The following is an 18393-nucleotide window of genomic DNA, read 5'->3' as shown; positions in this document are numbered from 1 at the left end:
ATTTGTCTAAGACTGCCTGGCTTTCAGGCAGAGCTGGGGCTACTATGAATGTTCTGCTCTGGCCACTGATAGAAATATATATAAGAATAGGCTTGATGGTGGCTGACTTCTTATTAACTAGATTTATAGGTGCTTTGATAAAAATAAATCTAGTCTTTTTGGAGTGTCTTTCTGCCATTTCTAGGGCCAACCTTTTTCTTCTTCACAGACTCACTATCAATATTTGGAATTTTAAATATTTTTGTTTTAGTTCAAAAGCCATAGTATGTTCCCCAGCCAGTACGGTAGAACACCATGCATAATCCCATGTGTACAAAAAACTTTATGGCTGAATTCAGATGTGACTTGAGAGGGCCAAACACAGGTGTGTGTGTTGGGGGAGTGAGAGAGAAATCTCTGGACAGAACACAAGGGCTGTTCACCACCCAGGATGGGGACCAACTATTTTAGGTTATGGTGACTAATTAAAGAAAATCGACATGCAAATAAATAATTCTTAGAATCAGGATACTGGGTACTGGTTCTTTGGTTGCCCAGGTGAAATTACATGCCAGCCCCAACAATTAAACTCTTTAGAGATCATTTTTTCCTGTTGTACCAGACATTGTGGTTACTGAGGCCATGTTTGGATATTTAAACGATGTGTTGGGAAAACTCTGCCCTACAATGTTAAAGAAATTAAATCTTTTGGGGAGTCTTTCCTTTGACCAGTTTCTATCTCTGTTTTAGAGTAGGACTACTCAACCAGAATGGATTTGTTTATTCATTTTTATACACCTCTGGGGGAAAAGACCCCTCTTTTTGCTACCTGTTCTCCTGTCTCACAGACTATTAAAATGGTTTAAGTTCATCACTCCTTTCCCTTTTTATGGCTTTGTTTAGGAAGAAAAACTCTTTGCATTGGCTACCAAGTTCCTGATTATTTAAGGCCACTGACAGATAGTTGTCATGTGAATCTGATCTGAAATATATCCAGACAAAAAGCACCTAGCCTCTTAATGACTCTCCAGAAGTCAGTTTTGGAGAACTAAGAGTTTCATGCTCACATTTCAACTCTTCTGAGGTTCATATTTTCATATATATTTTTCAGGATGTATTTTTAATCTCATGCAAGTGTATGGGTTTTTTTTAATAAAAATGTTCAAATTTTCATAAGTTACACCTGTAGCTCTAATTAACTTGGCAATGTCTTCTGTTTTTCTTTACAGTCATTAAACTTACCCAAGAATCTTTGATGACATTATAATGCCCTTTGTGCCTCTTCTCGCGAGGTGTTATCCCAGCTATTATCTCAAGACATGGATATAAAAAACTCACCATCTAGCCTTAATTCTTCTTCTTCCTACAATTTCGGTCAATCCATCTTACCCTTGGAGCACGGCCCTATATACATACCTTCCTCCTATGTAGAGAGCCACCATGAATATCCGGCCATGACATTCTACAGCCCTGCTGTGATGAATTACGGCATTCCCGGCAGTGTTACTAACTTGGAAGATGGGCCTGGTCGGCAGATCACAAACCCAAATATGCTGTGGTCAACACCTGGGCACCTTTCTCCTTTAGCTGTCCATCACCAGTTATCACATCTGTATGCAGAACCTCAAAAGAGTCCCTGGTGTGAAGCAAGATCACTAGAACACACCTTACCTGTAAGCAGGTAAGTCCAGTCTTCATTCTGAATTACAGTTCTTGGGCATTTCTCAAATCACTTTATGGTTTAGTGAGAAGAAAATGATATGCTAGACAAAGTCTTTATTAATTACATAGTTTTACTTAGAGCACCCAAAACATAGAATGCCCTGTTCTATTCTGATGTTCTAGCTCTCATTAAAAAGTGGTATGTGTACATCAATGCTGTAGGGAGAATTTGCTATTCAGACTATTGTCTTTAAACAGTAAAGACTGAACTTAAGTCACTTTTTTTTTTTTTTTTTTGAGATAGGGTCTCACTCTGTCACTCAGGCTGGAGTACAGTGGTGCAATCTCAGCTCACTGCAACCTCCACCTTCTGGGTTCAAGCAATTCTCGTGCCTCAGCCTCCTGAGTAGCTGGGATGATAGGCATTCACTACCATGCCTGGCTTATTTTTTTGTATTTTTAGTAGAGACAGGGTTTCACCATGTTGGCCAGGCTGGTCTTGAACTCCTGACCTCAAATGATCCTCCCACCTTGGCCTTCCAAAGTGCTGGGATTACAGGCATGAGCCACTGCACCTGATCTGAACTTAACTCACTCTTTTTTTTTTTTTTTTTTTTTTTTAAATAAGAGACGGGGTTTCTCTATCTTGGCCAGGCTGGTCTTGAACTCCTGACCTTGTGATCCACCCATCTTGGCCTCCCAAAGTGCTTGGATTACAGGCGTAAGCAACCGTGCCTGGCCTTTTTTTTTTTTTAACTCTTTTTTTTTTTTTTTTTTTTTTTTTTGAGACGAAGTTTCACTCTTGTTACCCAGGCTGGAGTGCAATGGTGCAATCTTGGCTCACCGCAACCTCCACCTCCTGGGTTCAGGCAATTCTCTTGCCTCAGCCTCCTGAGTAGCTGAGATTACAGGCACGTGCCACCATGCCCAGCTAATTTTTTGTATTTTTTTTTTAGTAGAGACGGGGTTCCACCATGTTGACCAGGATGGTCTCGATCTCTTGACCTAGTGATCCACCCGCCTCAGCCTCCCAAAGTGCTGGGATTACAGGCGTGAGCCACCGCGCCTGGCTTAAACTCACTCTTAATGGAGTTATTTGGATTTGAAAAATGAATTTTTACTTTGTTTTGGAATCTTCTTAAATAGCGACATCCCAATTTAGTGTTCATGACAAATTGTTTCCAGGATAAAAGTAACTGTGGCAGTATTACAACTTAAATGAAATTCTAGACATGTAAAGCTTGAAAACACAGACGATTGGTATAAGCTTTTTAACCATGAACTAAAATAATACCATTATATAAAGATCAGTGGAAACTATTGAAATATAGGCTTCAGTTGACATTTCCTGAAGTTAAAAAGGAAATGTGTGGCCGGGTGCGGTGGCTCACGCCTGTAATCCCAGCACTTTGGGAGGCTGAGGTGGGAGGATCACTTGAGGTTGGGAGTTTGAGACCAGCCTGACCAACATGGAGAAACCCCATCTCTACTAAAAATAGAAAATCAGCCGGGCGCGGTGGCTCACGCCTATAATCCCAGCACTTTGGGAGGCCGAGGCAGGTGGATCATGAGGTCAAGAGATCGAGACCATCCTGGTCAACATGGTGAAACCCCGTCTCTACTAAAAATACAAAAATTAGCTGGGCATGGTGACACATGCCTGTAGTCCCAGCTACTCAGGAGGCTAAGGCAGGAGAATTGCTTGAACTCAGGAGGCGGAGGTTGCGGTGAGCTGAGATTGCGCCATTGCACTACAGCCTGGGTAACGAGCGAAACTCCGTCTCAAAAAAAAAAAAGAAAAGAAAAAATTAGCTGGGCATGACAGGGCATGGTGGCTCACGCCCGTAATTCCAGTGCCTTCGGGGGGAGGTAGGCAGATCAAGAGGTCAGGAGATCGAGACCATCCTGGCTAACACAGTGAAACTGTCTCTGCTAAAAATGCAAAAAATTAGTCAGGTGTGGTGGCGGATGCCTGAAGTCCCAGCTACTTGGGAGGCTGAGGCAGGAGAACTGCTTGAACCCAGGAGGCAGAGGTTGCACTGAGCTGAGTAGTGCCACTGCACTCCAGCCTGGCGACAAAGTAAGACTCTGTCTCAAAAAAAAAAAAAGAAAAAGAAAAAGGTATGCAAGGTAATGCAAGGTAACATTATGGATTATTTCCATTTAATTTGTAATGTTTCTAATGATAATCATAGGTAGGAAGGGAAGGGATGGTATTATGAGAAAGGAGAGGGGGAGATAAACATCTAAGTGAAACTACTAAGGGCATACTGGATATTGAAATTCATTACTTTCAAATATTGTCATAAAACTTTGAGAAAGCAAGATTGCACCATAATTTTACTTGTCTTCTTTTGTTTTACTCATTAAAATAAAGCAGTAAAAGAAGATAATATAAACATCGTGGATAACTTTTTAAAAGTAATGTTTTTTTCTTCTGTAAAGGTAGATATTTTGTTTCTGAGCTTGAATTCTAATCAAATAATGCTAATTTTTGAGAAAATTAAGCCCCATGATATAATTACCTTCATTTATAAATCAATAATACATTTACTATTCCCTTCCCAAAAGAACCATGCCCTTGCAGCATCAGGAACTAGCCACGTGTGCTTTGGGTTCTGCCTGGGGCTCCCTTGCTAGACTCTCTGTTCCTTTATGGACCTCCTTCCCCGGTCCAGCATCAAGCCTCTGCTTCCTTCCAGGCCTTTCCAGGCCAGGCACTTGCTTGCTCTCTCCCTTCTCTTCTCTTTTTTCTCTCTCCCTTTCTCTTCTCTTCCCCCTTTTTCTTCTCTCCCATTGATCTCAAGGTAACTTAAAGTTCATTTGTTACTCCTCTTAAAGTTACTTTTATTTTATTTTTTTGAGACAGAGTCTCGCTCTATTGTCCAGGGTGGAGTGGCGCATATCTGGGCTCACTGCAACCTCCACCTCCTGGGTTCAAGCAATTCTCCTGCCTCAGCCTCACGAGTAGCTGGGATTACAGGTGTGTGCCACCATGCCCGGCTAATTTTTGTATTTTTAGTAGAGATGGGGTTTCCCTTTGTTGGCCAAGCTGGTCTCAAACTCCTGGCCTCGGGTGATCCGCCCACCTTGGCATCCCAATGTGCTTGGATTACAGGTTTGTACCATCGCACCCAACCTTAAAGTTATTTTAAATCCAGACCTTTATCTGAAATTGCAGAGTGCAATATGTTTGTTCTCCATTTAAGTGGGACCCTCAAATGTCTGAAGGGCTGCTTAGCAATGCTGTTGGGAATGACTGATGTTTGGAAGTGGCTGTATGCTTCCAGACTCCTCCATGCAGCATTTGTGAACTCTAGTCTAAACTACAGAAGACCAATGCATATCCTGCCTATGGTTCAGATCTGTGGGTAAGATTTGATCTGTCCACTCCTTTCATTACACTTAGAGATGCACCCCCTACCCCATGGCTATGACAGGTCTTCTGCAGTGACAAATGCTGAGCACCACATGGATGGGCATAAACTCACCTACCCACTTTCAAACATCAGTCATTCCCCACAGCGTGGCTTTTTGTAGCTCTGATACCAGTATCAAAGTTTCTCTCTAAGGCTGGGCATGGTGGCTCACGCCTATTATCCCAGCACTTTGGGAGGCTGAGGCGGGTGGATCACGAGGTCAAGAGATCGAGACCATCCTGGTCAACATGGTGCAACACCCTCTCTACTAAAAATACTAAATTAGCTGGGCATGGTGGCGCATGCCTGTAGTCCTAGCTACTCGGGAGGCTGAGGCAGGAGAATTGCTTGAACCCAGGAGGTGGAGGTTGCGGTGAGCCGAGATCGCACCATTGCACTCCAGCCTTGGTAACAAGAGCGAAACTCCGTCTCAAAAAAAAAAAAAGTTTTTCTCTATTAGATTTGCTGGAATATATTTACCATGAACCCTGGAGGAAAAAGAGATTAAATTGGGCAATGTTCATGCTATTTTTTTTTTCCTAGAAAGCCCTTCCTTTCCCTTTTATGCTCTGTTCAATGGATATTTTCTTTGCTCCCTAGAGAGACACTGAAAAGGAAGGTTAGTGGGAACCATTGTGCCAGCCCTGTTACTGGTCCAAGTTCAAAGAGGGATGCTCACTTCTGTGCAGTCTGCAGCGATTACGCATCAGGATATCACTATGGAGTCTGGTCGTGTGAAGGATGTAAGGCCTTTTTTAAAAGAAGCATTCAAGGTAAAAGAGAATTGTTAACTGCTTGTTTACTTTCCTACTTTTGCTTTCAAACAATTTTTTAGAGATGACTTAGCAGAATGTCACTGCTGGCCTATTTGGCACACAAAGTATTTGATGAACAGTTCAGAGGATCATGTGTGTTTGGGAGTGGGTTGGGTGGTGGAGGGGAATTGCAGATTTCTACCCCAGAAACCCAAGATTATACAGCCAATTCGAATGGGTCTTACCATTCCTTCTTCACCCACATGGGTGTTGGATAGAAGACATCAAGTTACAACCTTGTGATGATGTCTCTTGGAAAAAAATGTGCTCACAAGGAGTTGAAAAGATTCTTTTACTTAAATGTAATATACCACATGCTTAACAGTCATGATAGTGGGCTGGCTCCTGAGGAAGAGAGAATAAACACATTTTATGGAAATGGTCAGAAATCAGGAATTCAACTGCAGTGGACTTTGAGAATTGATCTAGACACATTTCTTCCCCTGGGTTAGGAGGGTCTCAGTTCACAATTCCCTTGTTTCCTGGGCTGGGTTTAGACTATTTCCCTGACTTTGTCTAAATTCCTTCTGGATTTTTTTAAATCAACTTATTGATGAAAATAATCAAACTCTGCAAAATATTTGAAGAGTTTTATTCTGAGCCAAATATGAGTGACAAATGGCCCATACAAAGCCCTCAGGAGAGCTGAAACATGTGCCCAAGGTGGTCAGGCCACAACTTGGTCTCATACATTTTAGGGAGACATAAGGCATTAATCAATGCACGTAAGATATACATTGATTCATTCTGGAAAGGCAGGACAGCTGAAAGCAGGGGCTTTCAAGTCATAAGTGATTCAAATATTTTCTGATTGGCAATTGGTTGAGTTATTATCAATAGGAAGGAATGGCTGGGTTACAATAAGGGATTATGGAGACCAAGGTTTTATCATGCAGATGAAGCCTCCAGGTAGCAGGCTTCAGAGAGAATAGATTATAAATGTTTCTTAAGGGATTTAAAGAGTCTGTTCTGTCAGTGATTCCAAAAGGGAGGAGGGTAATGAACCGTGTTTGGCTCCCCCTTCCCATCATGGCCTAAACTTATTTTTCACGTTAACTTTGGAATACCTTTGGCCAAGAGGAGGGGCCCATTCAGATGGTTGGGGGTGGGGCCTTAGAATTTTATTTTTGGATTATAAAACTTCAAGTTGCTCACCCCTGGTTTCAAGGCCAGGCAGCCCATCTCCCTGCACGTGTCCTTGCTACACACTCTCTCCCTTGCCAGCCCTGATTTGCTGAAGTCGCTTTCTTGCTTACTCTTGTTTTCTCTTTTTGCCATATAACTTCTCCCTCAATAGCCCCCTTCCAGGTAACTACCCTATGTTTCCGTCTGAAAGCTCCCTTCCTTTCTCGATCAAAGCCTTAGCACTTTGTTCTTTGCCAGTAAGAAAAGCAACGTTGAGGGAATTCATAGTGTGTAAATGGCAAATGGCAATTTACTAAATTAACTCACCCATTGATAACTCTAGATTAAGAGGACATTTTACCTCAAGCAGAGAGACACTGATAAAATCCATGACCTGGTGAGGAGTGAAATGTTGGTAGATGGAGTCACCTTCCTACCTGTGCCCTGAAATTCACCCTGTGTGGATGACATTTGACCTGGATTTTATACTTACTAGCTCTGTGACTTCACCTCCCAGCCTTTTCCTCCTCTGTGAAATGGAGATACTCAGAGGGATTTTCTAAAGATGAAATGAGGTTGATTATATGAAAACATATTCAGTGCTCAAATGTTTTGTTTGTGATAACTCTTAACAGTAGATTGTAAGGCCAAGTCTAGTTCCCTGCTATATGATAAGAACAATCTAGATTTTCTGAAATTCTGAACTGAACTCTTGATATGATGACTATTTTCTATCTTGCTGAGGTTTTAGAATTTTACCCCTTAAGAACATTTTAACCAACTATTTCTAACCATATCTTTTAAAAAACAGACCCTTTTTTTTTTTTTTTTTTTTTTTTTTTTGCTGTTGGGGAAACATCTGTCTGCTTGAAACATCTTTGACTGTTAAGACTATAGCTAATAGCAATTGAAAGTAAATTTCCTCTGCTTCTCTGTGTTGTTTCTTCCTTCCTGCTGCGTCAGATAGGAACATGAAATTCTAAATGTGCAAAGAGGAGAGAGTTAAAGCTCTTACAGTTGTTGAGCGCTTAAATGATCCTTTCTTTGCATGCTTCCTGTCTTTGATAGAAGTGCATTGCAGTAACTGAAAGTGGCCACCCATTTTTAAAATTGTCTCAAATAGGCCAGGATGGTACAGTATTAACTTGAGAAATTCCTTGCATTTAACATTCTTTTGTTTACATAATTTTAAACTTGTCTTGTAATTGATTTATAAGCTAAATGACCATATCTTAGTCATGTGTCTGTCCCCTTTGCTGTACAGTGCACTGGAAGCCGTGTTGTGCTTGCTGTTCCATTGATACTCTGTTGGCTTCTTCACACAGAGTTGCCATCAGAGTAATAAGTGCTGTTGTTTCTCTCCTGAGTTATGGAGCACAGAGGAAGGGAGGACATAGGGAGAGTGACCTCATCACTTCTTCTGGTCCAGATGAAGGCATGGCTTGTTTTTCAAGCTTACCCTTTACTTTTTATTCTCTTTCCTATTGGTGTTCATTTAACAAATATTTATTGAGCACTGCACCAGGCTCTGTGGATACAGTGGTGAACAAGACGGTATATTATAAATTCTATGAGGGCAAGGATTTTTGTCCATTTTGTTCGCTAGTGGCACTCAATTCCTTAAATGATGATGTTTCAAAATTAACTGGGTTCCTACACAGAGTTCTGTATCCTTTTTAACTTAATATTGTTTTGTAAGCATTTCTGTTGTAAAATTTCCAGAGACCTTTTTCACAACTGTGTAACAATCTATCTTATGATCAGATTTAATTGAACTCTTTATTGTTAAAGACCTTATCAATTATTTTCATTGTTTTAAATAATGCTATTCTTAATTTATTTGTTCATGAAGCTTTGAAAAAATCTCTAATAGTTTCTCTGGATATACTTTTAGAACAAATCTGTAGGGTCAGAGTATATTAATGTTTAAAGTTCTTGACAGATGTTTTCAAGTGTTCAAGTCTCAAGAAGGCTGTGCAGACTTGCTCTTCTACCAGCAGTGTGAGTGTTGCTTTTACCAACCTCTTGGTAGTATTGACTCTTATCATCAAAAAGAAAAACACGTTGCTATGTTGATAGGTCATGTATGGTATCTTTTGGTTTTTAATTTGCTTCTCTTTATTAGTGAGGTAAATGCTTTCTCTGAAATCTGCCATTTGTATTTTCTCATTTATCTTTTTTATGCAGAGCTTTTGCCCAATTTTCTATCAGGTTCTCACATTTTCCTGATAAATTATTGTGTGCTTTATATGTTACCATATCAACCTTTTATTACATGTATGACAAATATTTTTTCCACTTGATTCTGATGTTGACATGCAGAAATATTTAATCTTTAAATAGTCAAATATCACTAACTTTGATAGTTTTGTATATAGTTTTTAAGTAAAAAAAAAAAAAAGGTCATTTCATACCCAGGCATTATATAAACTTTTGCCTATATTTTGTCATTGAATAGTTTGTTTTTACATTTTATCATTTAATTCAAAAGGAATTTATTTTGGCATACTGAATGAAATAAGAATCAAATGCATTTGTCTGTAAATAATTTTCTCCACATCATTTTACTGAATACATTCATTTTTCATTGATTTAAAATATGAGAGCCAATTTTTTAAAAGTTGAGTTTGAGATACAATTTGCATACAATAAAATTTACCTATTTTAATTATGTGCGTTTATGAGTTTTGAAAGTATGTGTAGTCATGCAACCACCACCATAATTAAGATATGAATGTTATTATCACCCCTCAAAATTTGCTCATGTCCATTGCAACCAATTTCTCCTGAATTTCCCAGGTCCTGGGAATCATTGGTTTGTTTCCTTTTTTTTTCTTTTTTTTTTTTGAGACGGAGTCTTGTCCAGGCTGGAGTGCAGTGGCGTGATCTTGGCTCACTGCAATCTCCGCCTCCTAGATTTAAGCGATTCTTTTGCTTCAGCCTCCTGAGTAGCTGGGACTACAGGCATATACCACCACACCTGACTAATTTTTTGTATTTTTGGTAGAGATGGGGTTTCACCATGTTAGCCAGGATGGTCTCCATCTGACCTCATGATCCACCCACCTCGGTCTCCCAAAGTGCTGGGATTACAGGTGCGAGCCACTCTGCCTGGCCCACTGGTCTGTTTTCTGTCCCTCTAGTTTTGCCTTTTTGAGAATGCCATATTGTATTTGTATTTGGCTTTTTATTTATCATGATGCTTTTGAGATTTATCTGTGTTGTTGCATGTATCAGTAGTTCATTCCTTTCTGTTGCTAATATTGCAATGTATAGATCTATCACTGTTTATTCATTCATTTGGGTTGTTTAAAGTTTTGTGCTATTTTGAATAAAACTTATGAGCATTCATGCATATCTCTCTGTACAGACATATGTTTTTGTTTCTCTTGGGTACCTAAGTATAAAATTTCTAGTTGTGTGATAAGTGTATATTTATAAGATTGTTTTCCAAAGTGGCTGGACGACTTTGCATTCTTGACAACAATGTATGAGCGAGTTCCCGTTGCTTTACATCTTTGCCAAAACTGGATATTGTCAGCCTTTTTAATTTTTGCCATTTTAATGTGTACACAGTAGCATCTCATTGTGGTTTTAATTTGCATTTCTCTAATGATGATTTTGTGCATCTCTTCATGTTTCCATTGGATTTTGTTTCTCTACATACGTATAAATATGGTTTACAGAGTTCTTACATATACTAGCATTTTATTCTGACTGTTCCATTGATCTCTTCATTCTCATGTAAGAACTATTTTACATGATTCTACATTATTCGACCTATTACAGTGTTATAATGTATTTAACACAAGTTTAAAAATGTCCTAGTTATTTTCTCTTGTTTGTTCTTAGGAATGTTAGAATGATTTTATTGCATAATCTTTTGTCTTTAAACTCAAGGATAAAAAAAATTCTAAAAGCAGCAACAGAAAAGAAACAAATAACATACAATGAAGCTCTGACGTCTGGCAGCAGACTTTTCAGTGGAAACCTTACAGGCCAGGAAAGAGGCATGACATGTTTAAAGTGCCAAAGGAAAAAATTTTTACCCTATAATAGTGTATCCAGTGAAAATATCTTTCAAGCCATAATTAAGATATGAATGTTATTATCCAGACAAACAAAAGCTAAGGGATATTAGCTTTTTGTTATTTCCCAGACAAGCAAAAGCTAAGGGATTTCATCAACACTAGACCTGCTGTACAAGAATTGCTAAATGGAGTTCTTCAATCTGAAAGAAAAGGATGTTAGTGAGCAATAGGAAATCATCTCAAGGTACAAAACTCACTGGTAATAGTAAGTACATAGAAAACTACAGACTAGTATAGCACTGTTAATTGTGATTTGTAAACTAATCATATTTTGAGTAGAAAGCCTAAAGGAAGAACCAATTAAAAACAATAACTACAACAACCCCCTCACCACCCTTTTTTTTTTTCCTTTGAGACAGTCTCACTCTGTCATCCAGGCTGGAGTGCATTGGTGCAATCTTGGCTCACTGCAACCTCTGACACCTGGGTTCAAGGGATCCTCTTGCCTCAGCCTCTGGTGTGACTGGGATTACAGGTGCTCACCACCATGCCTGGCTAATTTTTGTATTTTGAGTAGAGACGGGGTTTTACAATGTTGGCCAGGCTGGTCTCAAACTCCTGACCTCAGGTGATCCACCTGCCTCAGCCTCCCAAAGTGCTGGGATTGCAGGTATAAGCCACTGTGCCAGGCCCTACAACAACTTTTCATGACATAATATATACATAGAAATAATGAAAAGTTAAGGGGAGTGAAGTTAAAGTTAAGTGTTTAATTGCTTGTTTGTTAGTTTGTTGTCACCAGTTTAACATAAACACAGTATTTGCAAGCCTCATGGTAGCCTCAAATCAAAAAGCATACAATGGATACACAAAAAATTAAAAATTAAAACATCCCACCAGAGGAAATCACCTTCACTAAAAGGAAGATTGGAAAGAAAAAAGGAAAAGAAGACCACGAAACAATCAGAAAACAAATAACAAAATGGCAGGAGTAAGTCCTTATTAACCATTAATAACATTGAATGTCAATGGACTAAATTCTCCAATCAAAAGACAGAGTGGCTGAATGGATTTTTTTTTTTTTTAAATCCAACCACTTGTTGCCTACAAGAAACACACTTCACCTATAAAGACACACGTAGATTGAAAAGAAAGGGATGGAAAAAAAATATTTCATGCAAATGGAAACCAAAAAGAGCAGGAGTAGCTATAGTTATACCAGACAAAGTAGAGTTCAAGACAAAAACTATAAAAAGAGACAAAAAGGTCACTATATAATAATAAAGGTGTCAATGCAGCAAGCGAATATAACAATTGTAAATATGTTCAGAGCACCCAGATATATAAAGCAAATATTATTAGGGCTAAAGAGAGAGACAGACTAATACGATATTAGCTAGACACTTCACCCCACTTTTGGCGTTGAACAGATCATCCAGACAGAAAATCAACAAAGAAATGTCAGACAATCTGCACTAAAGACCAAGTGGGCCTAATGGATATTTACAGACTATTTCATCCAGTGGCTGCAACATACACATTCTTTTCCTTAGCAAATGGATCATTCTGAAGGATATACCATATGTTAAGCCACTAAGCAAGCATGAAAACATTCAAAAAAATTGGAATCAAACAGGTACCTCCTCTGACCACAATGGAATAAAACTAGAAATCAATAAAGAATATTGGAAACTATACAAACATGGAAATTAAACCATATACTCCTGAATGACCAGTGTGTCGATGAACAAATTAAGAAGGAAATTAAAAATTTCTTGAAACAAATGATAATGGAAATACAACATACCAAAACCTATAGGGTACAGTAAAAGCAGTACTAAGAGGAAAGTTTATAGCTTAAGTGCTTACATCAAAAAAGTAGAAAAACTTGAAGTAAACAACTTAGTGATGCATCTTAAAGAACTAGAAAAGCAAGAGCAAACCATACCCAAAAGTAACAGACAAAAAGAAATATTCATATAAAGATCAAAGCAAAATAAATAAAATTGAAACCAAGAAAACAACACAAAAGATCAACAAAATGTTTTTTTTTTTTTAAGAAAATAACCTTGACAAACTTTTAGCCAGATTAATGTTTTTTTAAAAAAGAGAGAAGAGCCAAATAAAATCAGAGATTTTTCATCTCTGATTTTAAAAGGAGACATTACAACTGATACCACAGAAATCTGAAGGATCATTAGAGGCTATTACAAGCAACTATATGCCAATAAATTGGAAAACCTAGAAGAAATGGCTGAATTCCTAGATGCATACAACCTTCCAAGATTGAAGGATGAAGAAATCCAAAACCTGAACATACCAGTAACAAGATTGTAGCTATTACAGAAAGTCTCTCAATAATCTGGGCACAGTGGCTCATACCTATAATCCCAGCACTCTGGGAGGCCAAGGCAGGAGGATCACCTGGACCCAGAAGTTCAAGACTAGCCTGGGCAACAAGGGAGATCCCTATCTCTACCAAAAAAAAAAAAATTAAAAATTAGCTAGGTGTGGTGGTGTGCACCTGTAGTTCTAGCTCCTCAGGAGGCTGAGGTGGGAAGATTGCTTAGGACCAGGAAGTCAAAGCTGTGGTGAGACAAGATTACACCTCTGCATTCTAGCCTGGTTGATGGAGTGTGATCAGGTCTCAAAAAAAAAAAAAAAAAAAAAAAAATCTCTCAGCAATGAAAAGCCCCGGACTGATGACTTCATTGCTGAATTTTACCAAACATTTAAAGAAGAACTAATGGCAATCCTATTCAAACAATTCTGAAAAATAGAAGAGGAGGGAATAGTTTCAAAATCATTCTGTGAGACCAGTATTACCCTAATACCAAAATCAGACAAACATCAAAAGAATATCACAGATCAATATCCCTAATGAATATTGATGCAGAAATCCTCAATAAAATACAGGCAAACCAAACTCAACAGCACATTAAAAAGATTATTCATCATAACCAGGTGGAATTTATCCCAGGGGTGCAAGGATGGTTCAGCATATGCAAATTAATATGATACATCATATCAACAGAATGAGGATTGAAAACCATATGATAATTTCCATTGATGCTAAAAAAGCATTTGATAAAATTCAACATCCCTTGATATAAATTCTAAAAAAAACTGAGTATAGATGGAATATACCTCAACACAATAACAGACATATGTGACAGACCCATGGCTAGTATCATACCTAATGGGGAAAAACTAAAGCCTTTCCTCTATATGGAACCTGACAAGGATGCCCACTTTCACCACTGTTATTCAACATAGTACTGGAAGTCCTAACTAGAGCAATCAGAAAAGAGAAAGGGCATCTAACTTGGAAAGGAACAAGTCAAATTACCCTAGTTTGTAGATGATATGATCTAATATTTGGAAAAATTAAAAGATTCCACCAAAAAAACTATTAGGTCTAATAAATTCAGTAAAGTTGCAGAATACAAAATCAACATAAAAAATCAGTAGCATTTCTATATGCCAACAGCAGTCTGAAAAAAAGATCTAAAGAGATCTCATTTACAGTAGCTACAAATAAAATACCTGGGAATTAACCAAAGAAGTGAAAGATCTCTACAATGAAAACTGTAAAACATTGGTGAAAGAAATTGAAGAGTACACAAAAAAAGGAAAGATATTCCATGTTCATGGATTGGAAAAATTAATATTGTTATTATGTTCATACTTCCCAAAGCAATCTACAGAGTTAATGCAATCTCTATCAAAATACCAACGACATTTTCACAGAAACAGGAAAAAAACCCTAAAAATTGTATGGAACCACAAAAGATCTAGAATAACCAAAGCTGTTCTGAGTAAAAATATCAAAACTGGACAAATCACATTACCTGACTATAAATTATACCATAGAGCTACAGCAGCTAAAATAGCATAAAACAGACATAGTGATCAATGGAACAGAATAGAGAACCCAGAAACAAATCCATACATCTACAGTTAATTGATTTTTGACAAAGGCACAAGAACATGCCTTGGGGAAAAATAGTCTCTTCAATAAATGGTGCTGGGAGAACTGGATATCTATGTACAGAAGAATAAAACTAGACCCCTATCTCTCACCATATACAAAAATCAAATCCAAATGGATCAGTGACTTAAATCTGAGATCTCCAACTCTGAAACTAAAAGAAAACACAGGGAAACTCTCCAGGACATTGGCTGGGGCAAAGATTTCTTGAGTACTACCCCACAAGCACAGGCAACCAAAGCAAAAATGGACAAATGGGATCACATCAAGTTAAAAAGCTCCTTGCGTGGCAAAGGAAACAAGTGAAGAGAGAACCCACAGAATGGGAGAAAATATCTGCAAACTACCCATCTGACAAGGGATTAACAAGCAGAATATAGAAGGAGCTCAAACAACTCTATAGGAAAAAATCTAATCCGATTGAAAAATGGGCAGAAGATCTGAGTGAACATTTCTCAAAAGAAGACATACAAATGGCAAATGGGTATGTGAAAGATGTTCAACATCATTAATCATCAGAGAAGGGCAAGTCAGAACTATAGTGAGATATCATTTCACCCCAGTCAAAATATGCAAAAGATGGGAAATAACAAATGCTAGTGAGGATGTGGAGAAAAGGGAACCCTTGTATACTGTTGGTTGGAATGTAAATTAATACAACTACCACTACTGTAGTACTAATTTACAACTACTGTAATAGTTGTACTGTTCATATAGTAGTTGTACTGTATGAACGATTTGAAGTTTCCTCAAAAAACGGAAAATAGAGCTACCATATGATCCAGCAATCCCACTGCTGGGTATATACCAAAAGAAAGGAAATCAGTATATCAAAGATATCTGCACTCCAGTGTTTGTTGCAGCACTGTTCACAATAGCCAAGATTTGGAAGCAACCTAAGTGTCCATCTACAGATGAACAGATAAAGAAAATGTGGAACACATACATCACTATCCAGCCGTAAAAAAGAATGAGATCCTGTCACTTCTAATGCCATGGATGCAACTGGAGGTCATTATGTTAAGTGAAATAAGCCAGGTACACAAAGACAAACCTCCCATGTTCTGGCTTATCTGTGGGAGCTAAAAATGAAAAAAATTGAACTCATGAAGATAGAGTAGAAGGATGGTTGCCAGAGGCTAGGAAGGGCGGTGGGAGTGGGGGAGGTGGGAGTCCCAGCTACATAGGAGGCTGAGATTGGAGAACTGCTTGACTTCAGGAGATGGAGGTTGCAGTGAGTTGAGATCACACCCCTATAACTCCAGCCTGGGCGACAGAGGGAGACCCTGTCTTGGAAAAAAACAAAAAAACAAAAAATGGTAGATCACAGTACTTTAGTAAAATTCGGCCATACATGTTATTTCAAACATGCTATTGTTTGAAATAAAAGATATCAAGTGTAGTTAATAATTTAAGTGTAATAGAAAAGGAGCCTAAGAAATCTTGAAAAACGTTGTACTTCATATACATCATCTTTGCAACATGAGAGACTCATGTAGATCTAAGAGATTGTGAAGTCTGTTTCAAGATTGGAGTTACAATTAGTTTTTAAATTAAGTTTTTCTGGCCGGCTGTAGTGACTCACGCCTGTAATCCCAGCACTTTGGGAGGCCAAGGCAAGTGGGTCACCCGAGGTCAGAAGTTCGAGACCAGCCTGGCCAACATGGCAAAACCCTATCTCTACTAAAAATACAAAAATTAGCTAGGCATGGTGGTGGGTGCCTGTAATCCCAGCTCAGGAGGCTGAGGCAGGAGTATCGCTTGAATCCAGGAGGCAGAGGTTGCAGTGAGCTGAGATTGTGCCACTGCACTCTAGCCTGGGCAACAGAGGAAGATTCTGTCTCAAAAAAAAAAAATTACCTTTTCATTGTATGCTAATGTGTAGAATTCTGCATGTAATATGTCCAATTTCAAGAATAATTATAAAGCAACTCCCCATGTAACCAGTGCTCAAACAATGAAATAGAATATAATGGCACCCTGGAATCCCTCTGAGTGGTTTCTCCTGCCACACCTGCCTCCCTGTCTGCAGATGTGGGACAGTCCTACTTTCTGCCTTCCTCGGTGTGTGTGGTTTAACCATGTACACATGCATCGCTAAACACTGCAGGTTCATTTTCTCTGTTTTAGAACTTTATGTGTTCATGTCTTCATATTATTTGGAGACTTTTTTCTTTTATGACTTGCTCATTTCATTTATCATTGAGATTCATTCATTCTCCACACTAAAATTCTGGTTCATTATAGACTTAATGTAAGATATTCAGGCCATATTTTGCATTAGAAACAAAGACACCAAAATGCCCTATTCACTTTCACTTTCTATCTATTTTATTATAATTTCTATTTCTATTTCTTTTTTTTTTTTTTTTTGAGATGGAGTTTCGCTCTTGTTACCCAGGTTGGAGTGCAATGGCGCGATCTCGGCTCACTGCAACCTCCGCCTCCCGGGTTCAGGCAATTCTCCTGCCTCAGCCTCCTGAGTAGCTGGGACTACAGGCACGCGCCACCATGCCCAGCTAATTTTTTGTATCTTTAGTAGAGACGGGGTTTCACCATGTTGACCAGTATGGTCTCGATCTCGTGACCTTGTGATCCAGCAGCCTTGGCCTCCCAAAGTGCTGGGATTACAGGCGTGAGCCATATAATTTCTATTTCTTAATACTTTCTCAGACCCATGTAACTGTCTTCATCCTCCCTACCAACACCCCATCCAGACATCTTCTCTCATTTGCACAACTATAGCAGGCTTTCATCTGGTCTCCTGGCCTCCATCAGTTTTGCTGCCTCTCATTGGTTCTTCTGAAGTAATAATTTTTGAAATGTAAATATTAATAGCTCTTCCTTGCATAAATGAATTAAAAGCACCATCGTCTTAGAGATTGCTATATAATGAACAAGTTCAAATTCTTAGAGTCTTATTTTTTGTACTTCTATGTCTTTGAGTTGTTTAGAGTAGCTCTACTTCATAAACTCGGTTCTGGGCTTTTCGGGGAGGTCAGATCTGCTCCACATGTCACTATGTTCTCCTTGGACCAGGGGCTACCTCGCAGGAGCTCAACAGGCCAAGCCAAACTGTTGGAGCAGCACATCTATTGATATATCATTGACTACAGAAAGTCCTGTGTTCAAGCCCAGCATCAGTTGGTAGGGAAGTGTTTATTCTCTGCCCACTCTAGTACACTGCAGGGTCGCAAGGCTGAGTGAGAGAATGAAGAATCGAGAACAGTAATCTAATACACCACAACTCTTGTCAATAGCAGTACATTTTGTCCCTATTTAGATTCTAATTTCTTTATTTGTTCCTTTTGTTATTTTATTTGACTATGAATTCCCATTAAATATCTTATTAAACCCGAAAGAGGGATATA

The 18393-nt window shown here is 38.7% G+C and overlaps 1 protein-coding gene across 2 annotated transcripts in view; it reads left to right on the top strand.

The window, feature by feature from the left end:
• The first annotated feature begins 1209 nt into the window (after positions 1-1209).
• The window catches only part of ESR2 (estrogen receptor 2), a 62219-nt gene continuing 45035 nt past the window's right edge, over positions 1210-18393 (top strand). For both annotated transcript variants that reach the window (XM_012464175.2, XM_012464174.2), the window contains exons 1-2: positions 1210-1660; positions 5661-5833. In XM_012464175.2, coding sequence (XP_012319598.1) covers positions 1299-1660; positions 5661-5833 — 535 coding nt within the window. In that variant the 5' untranslated portion in view covers positions 1210-1298. The remainder of the gene's footprint in view (positions 1661-5660; positions 5834-18393) is intronic.

This window comes from Aotus nancymaae, unplaced genomic scaffold (assembly GCF_030222135.1).
Source record: "Aotus nancymaae isolate 86718 unplaced genomic scaffold, 86718_ANA_hifiasm-v0.15.2.pri h1tg000011l, whole genome shotgun sequence".
Taxonomy (NCBI): Eukaryota; Metazoa; Chordata; class Mammalia; order Primates; family Aotidae; genus Aotus; species Aotus nancymaae.
This window is presented reverse-complemented; position numbering and strand designations above follow the sequence as displayed.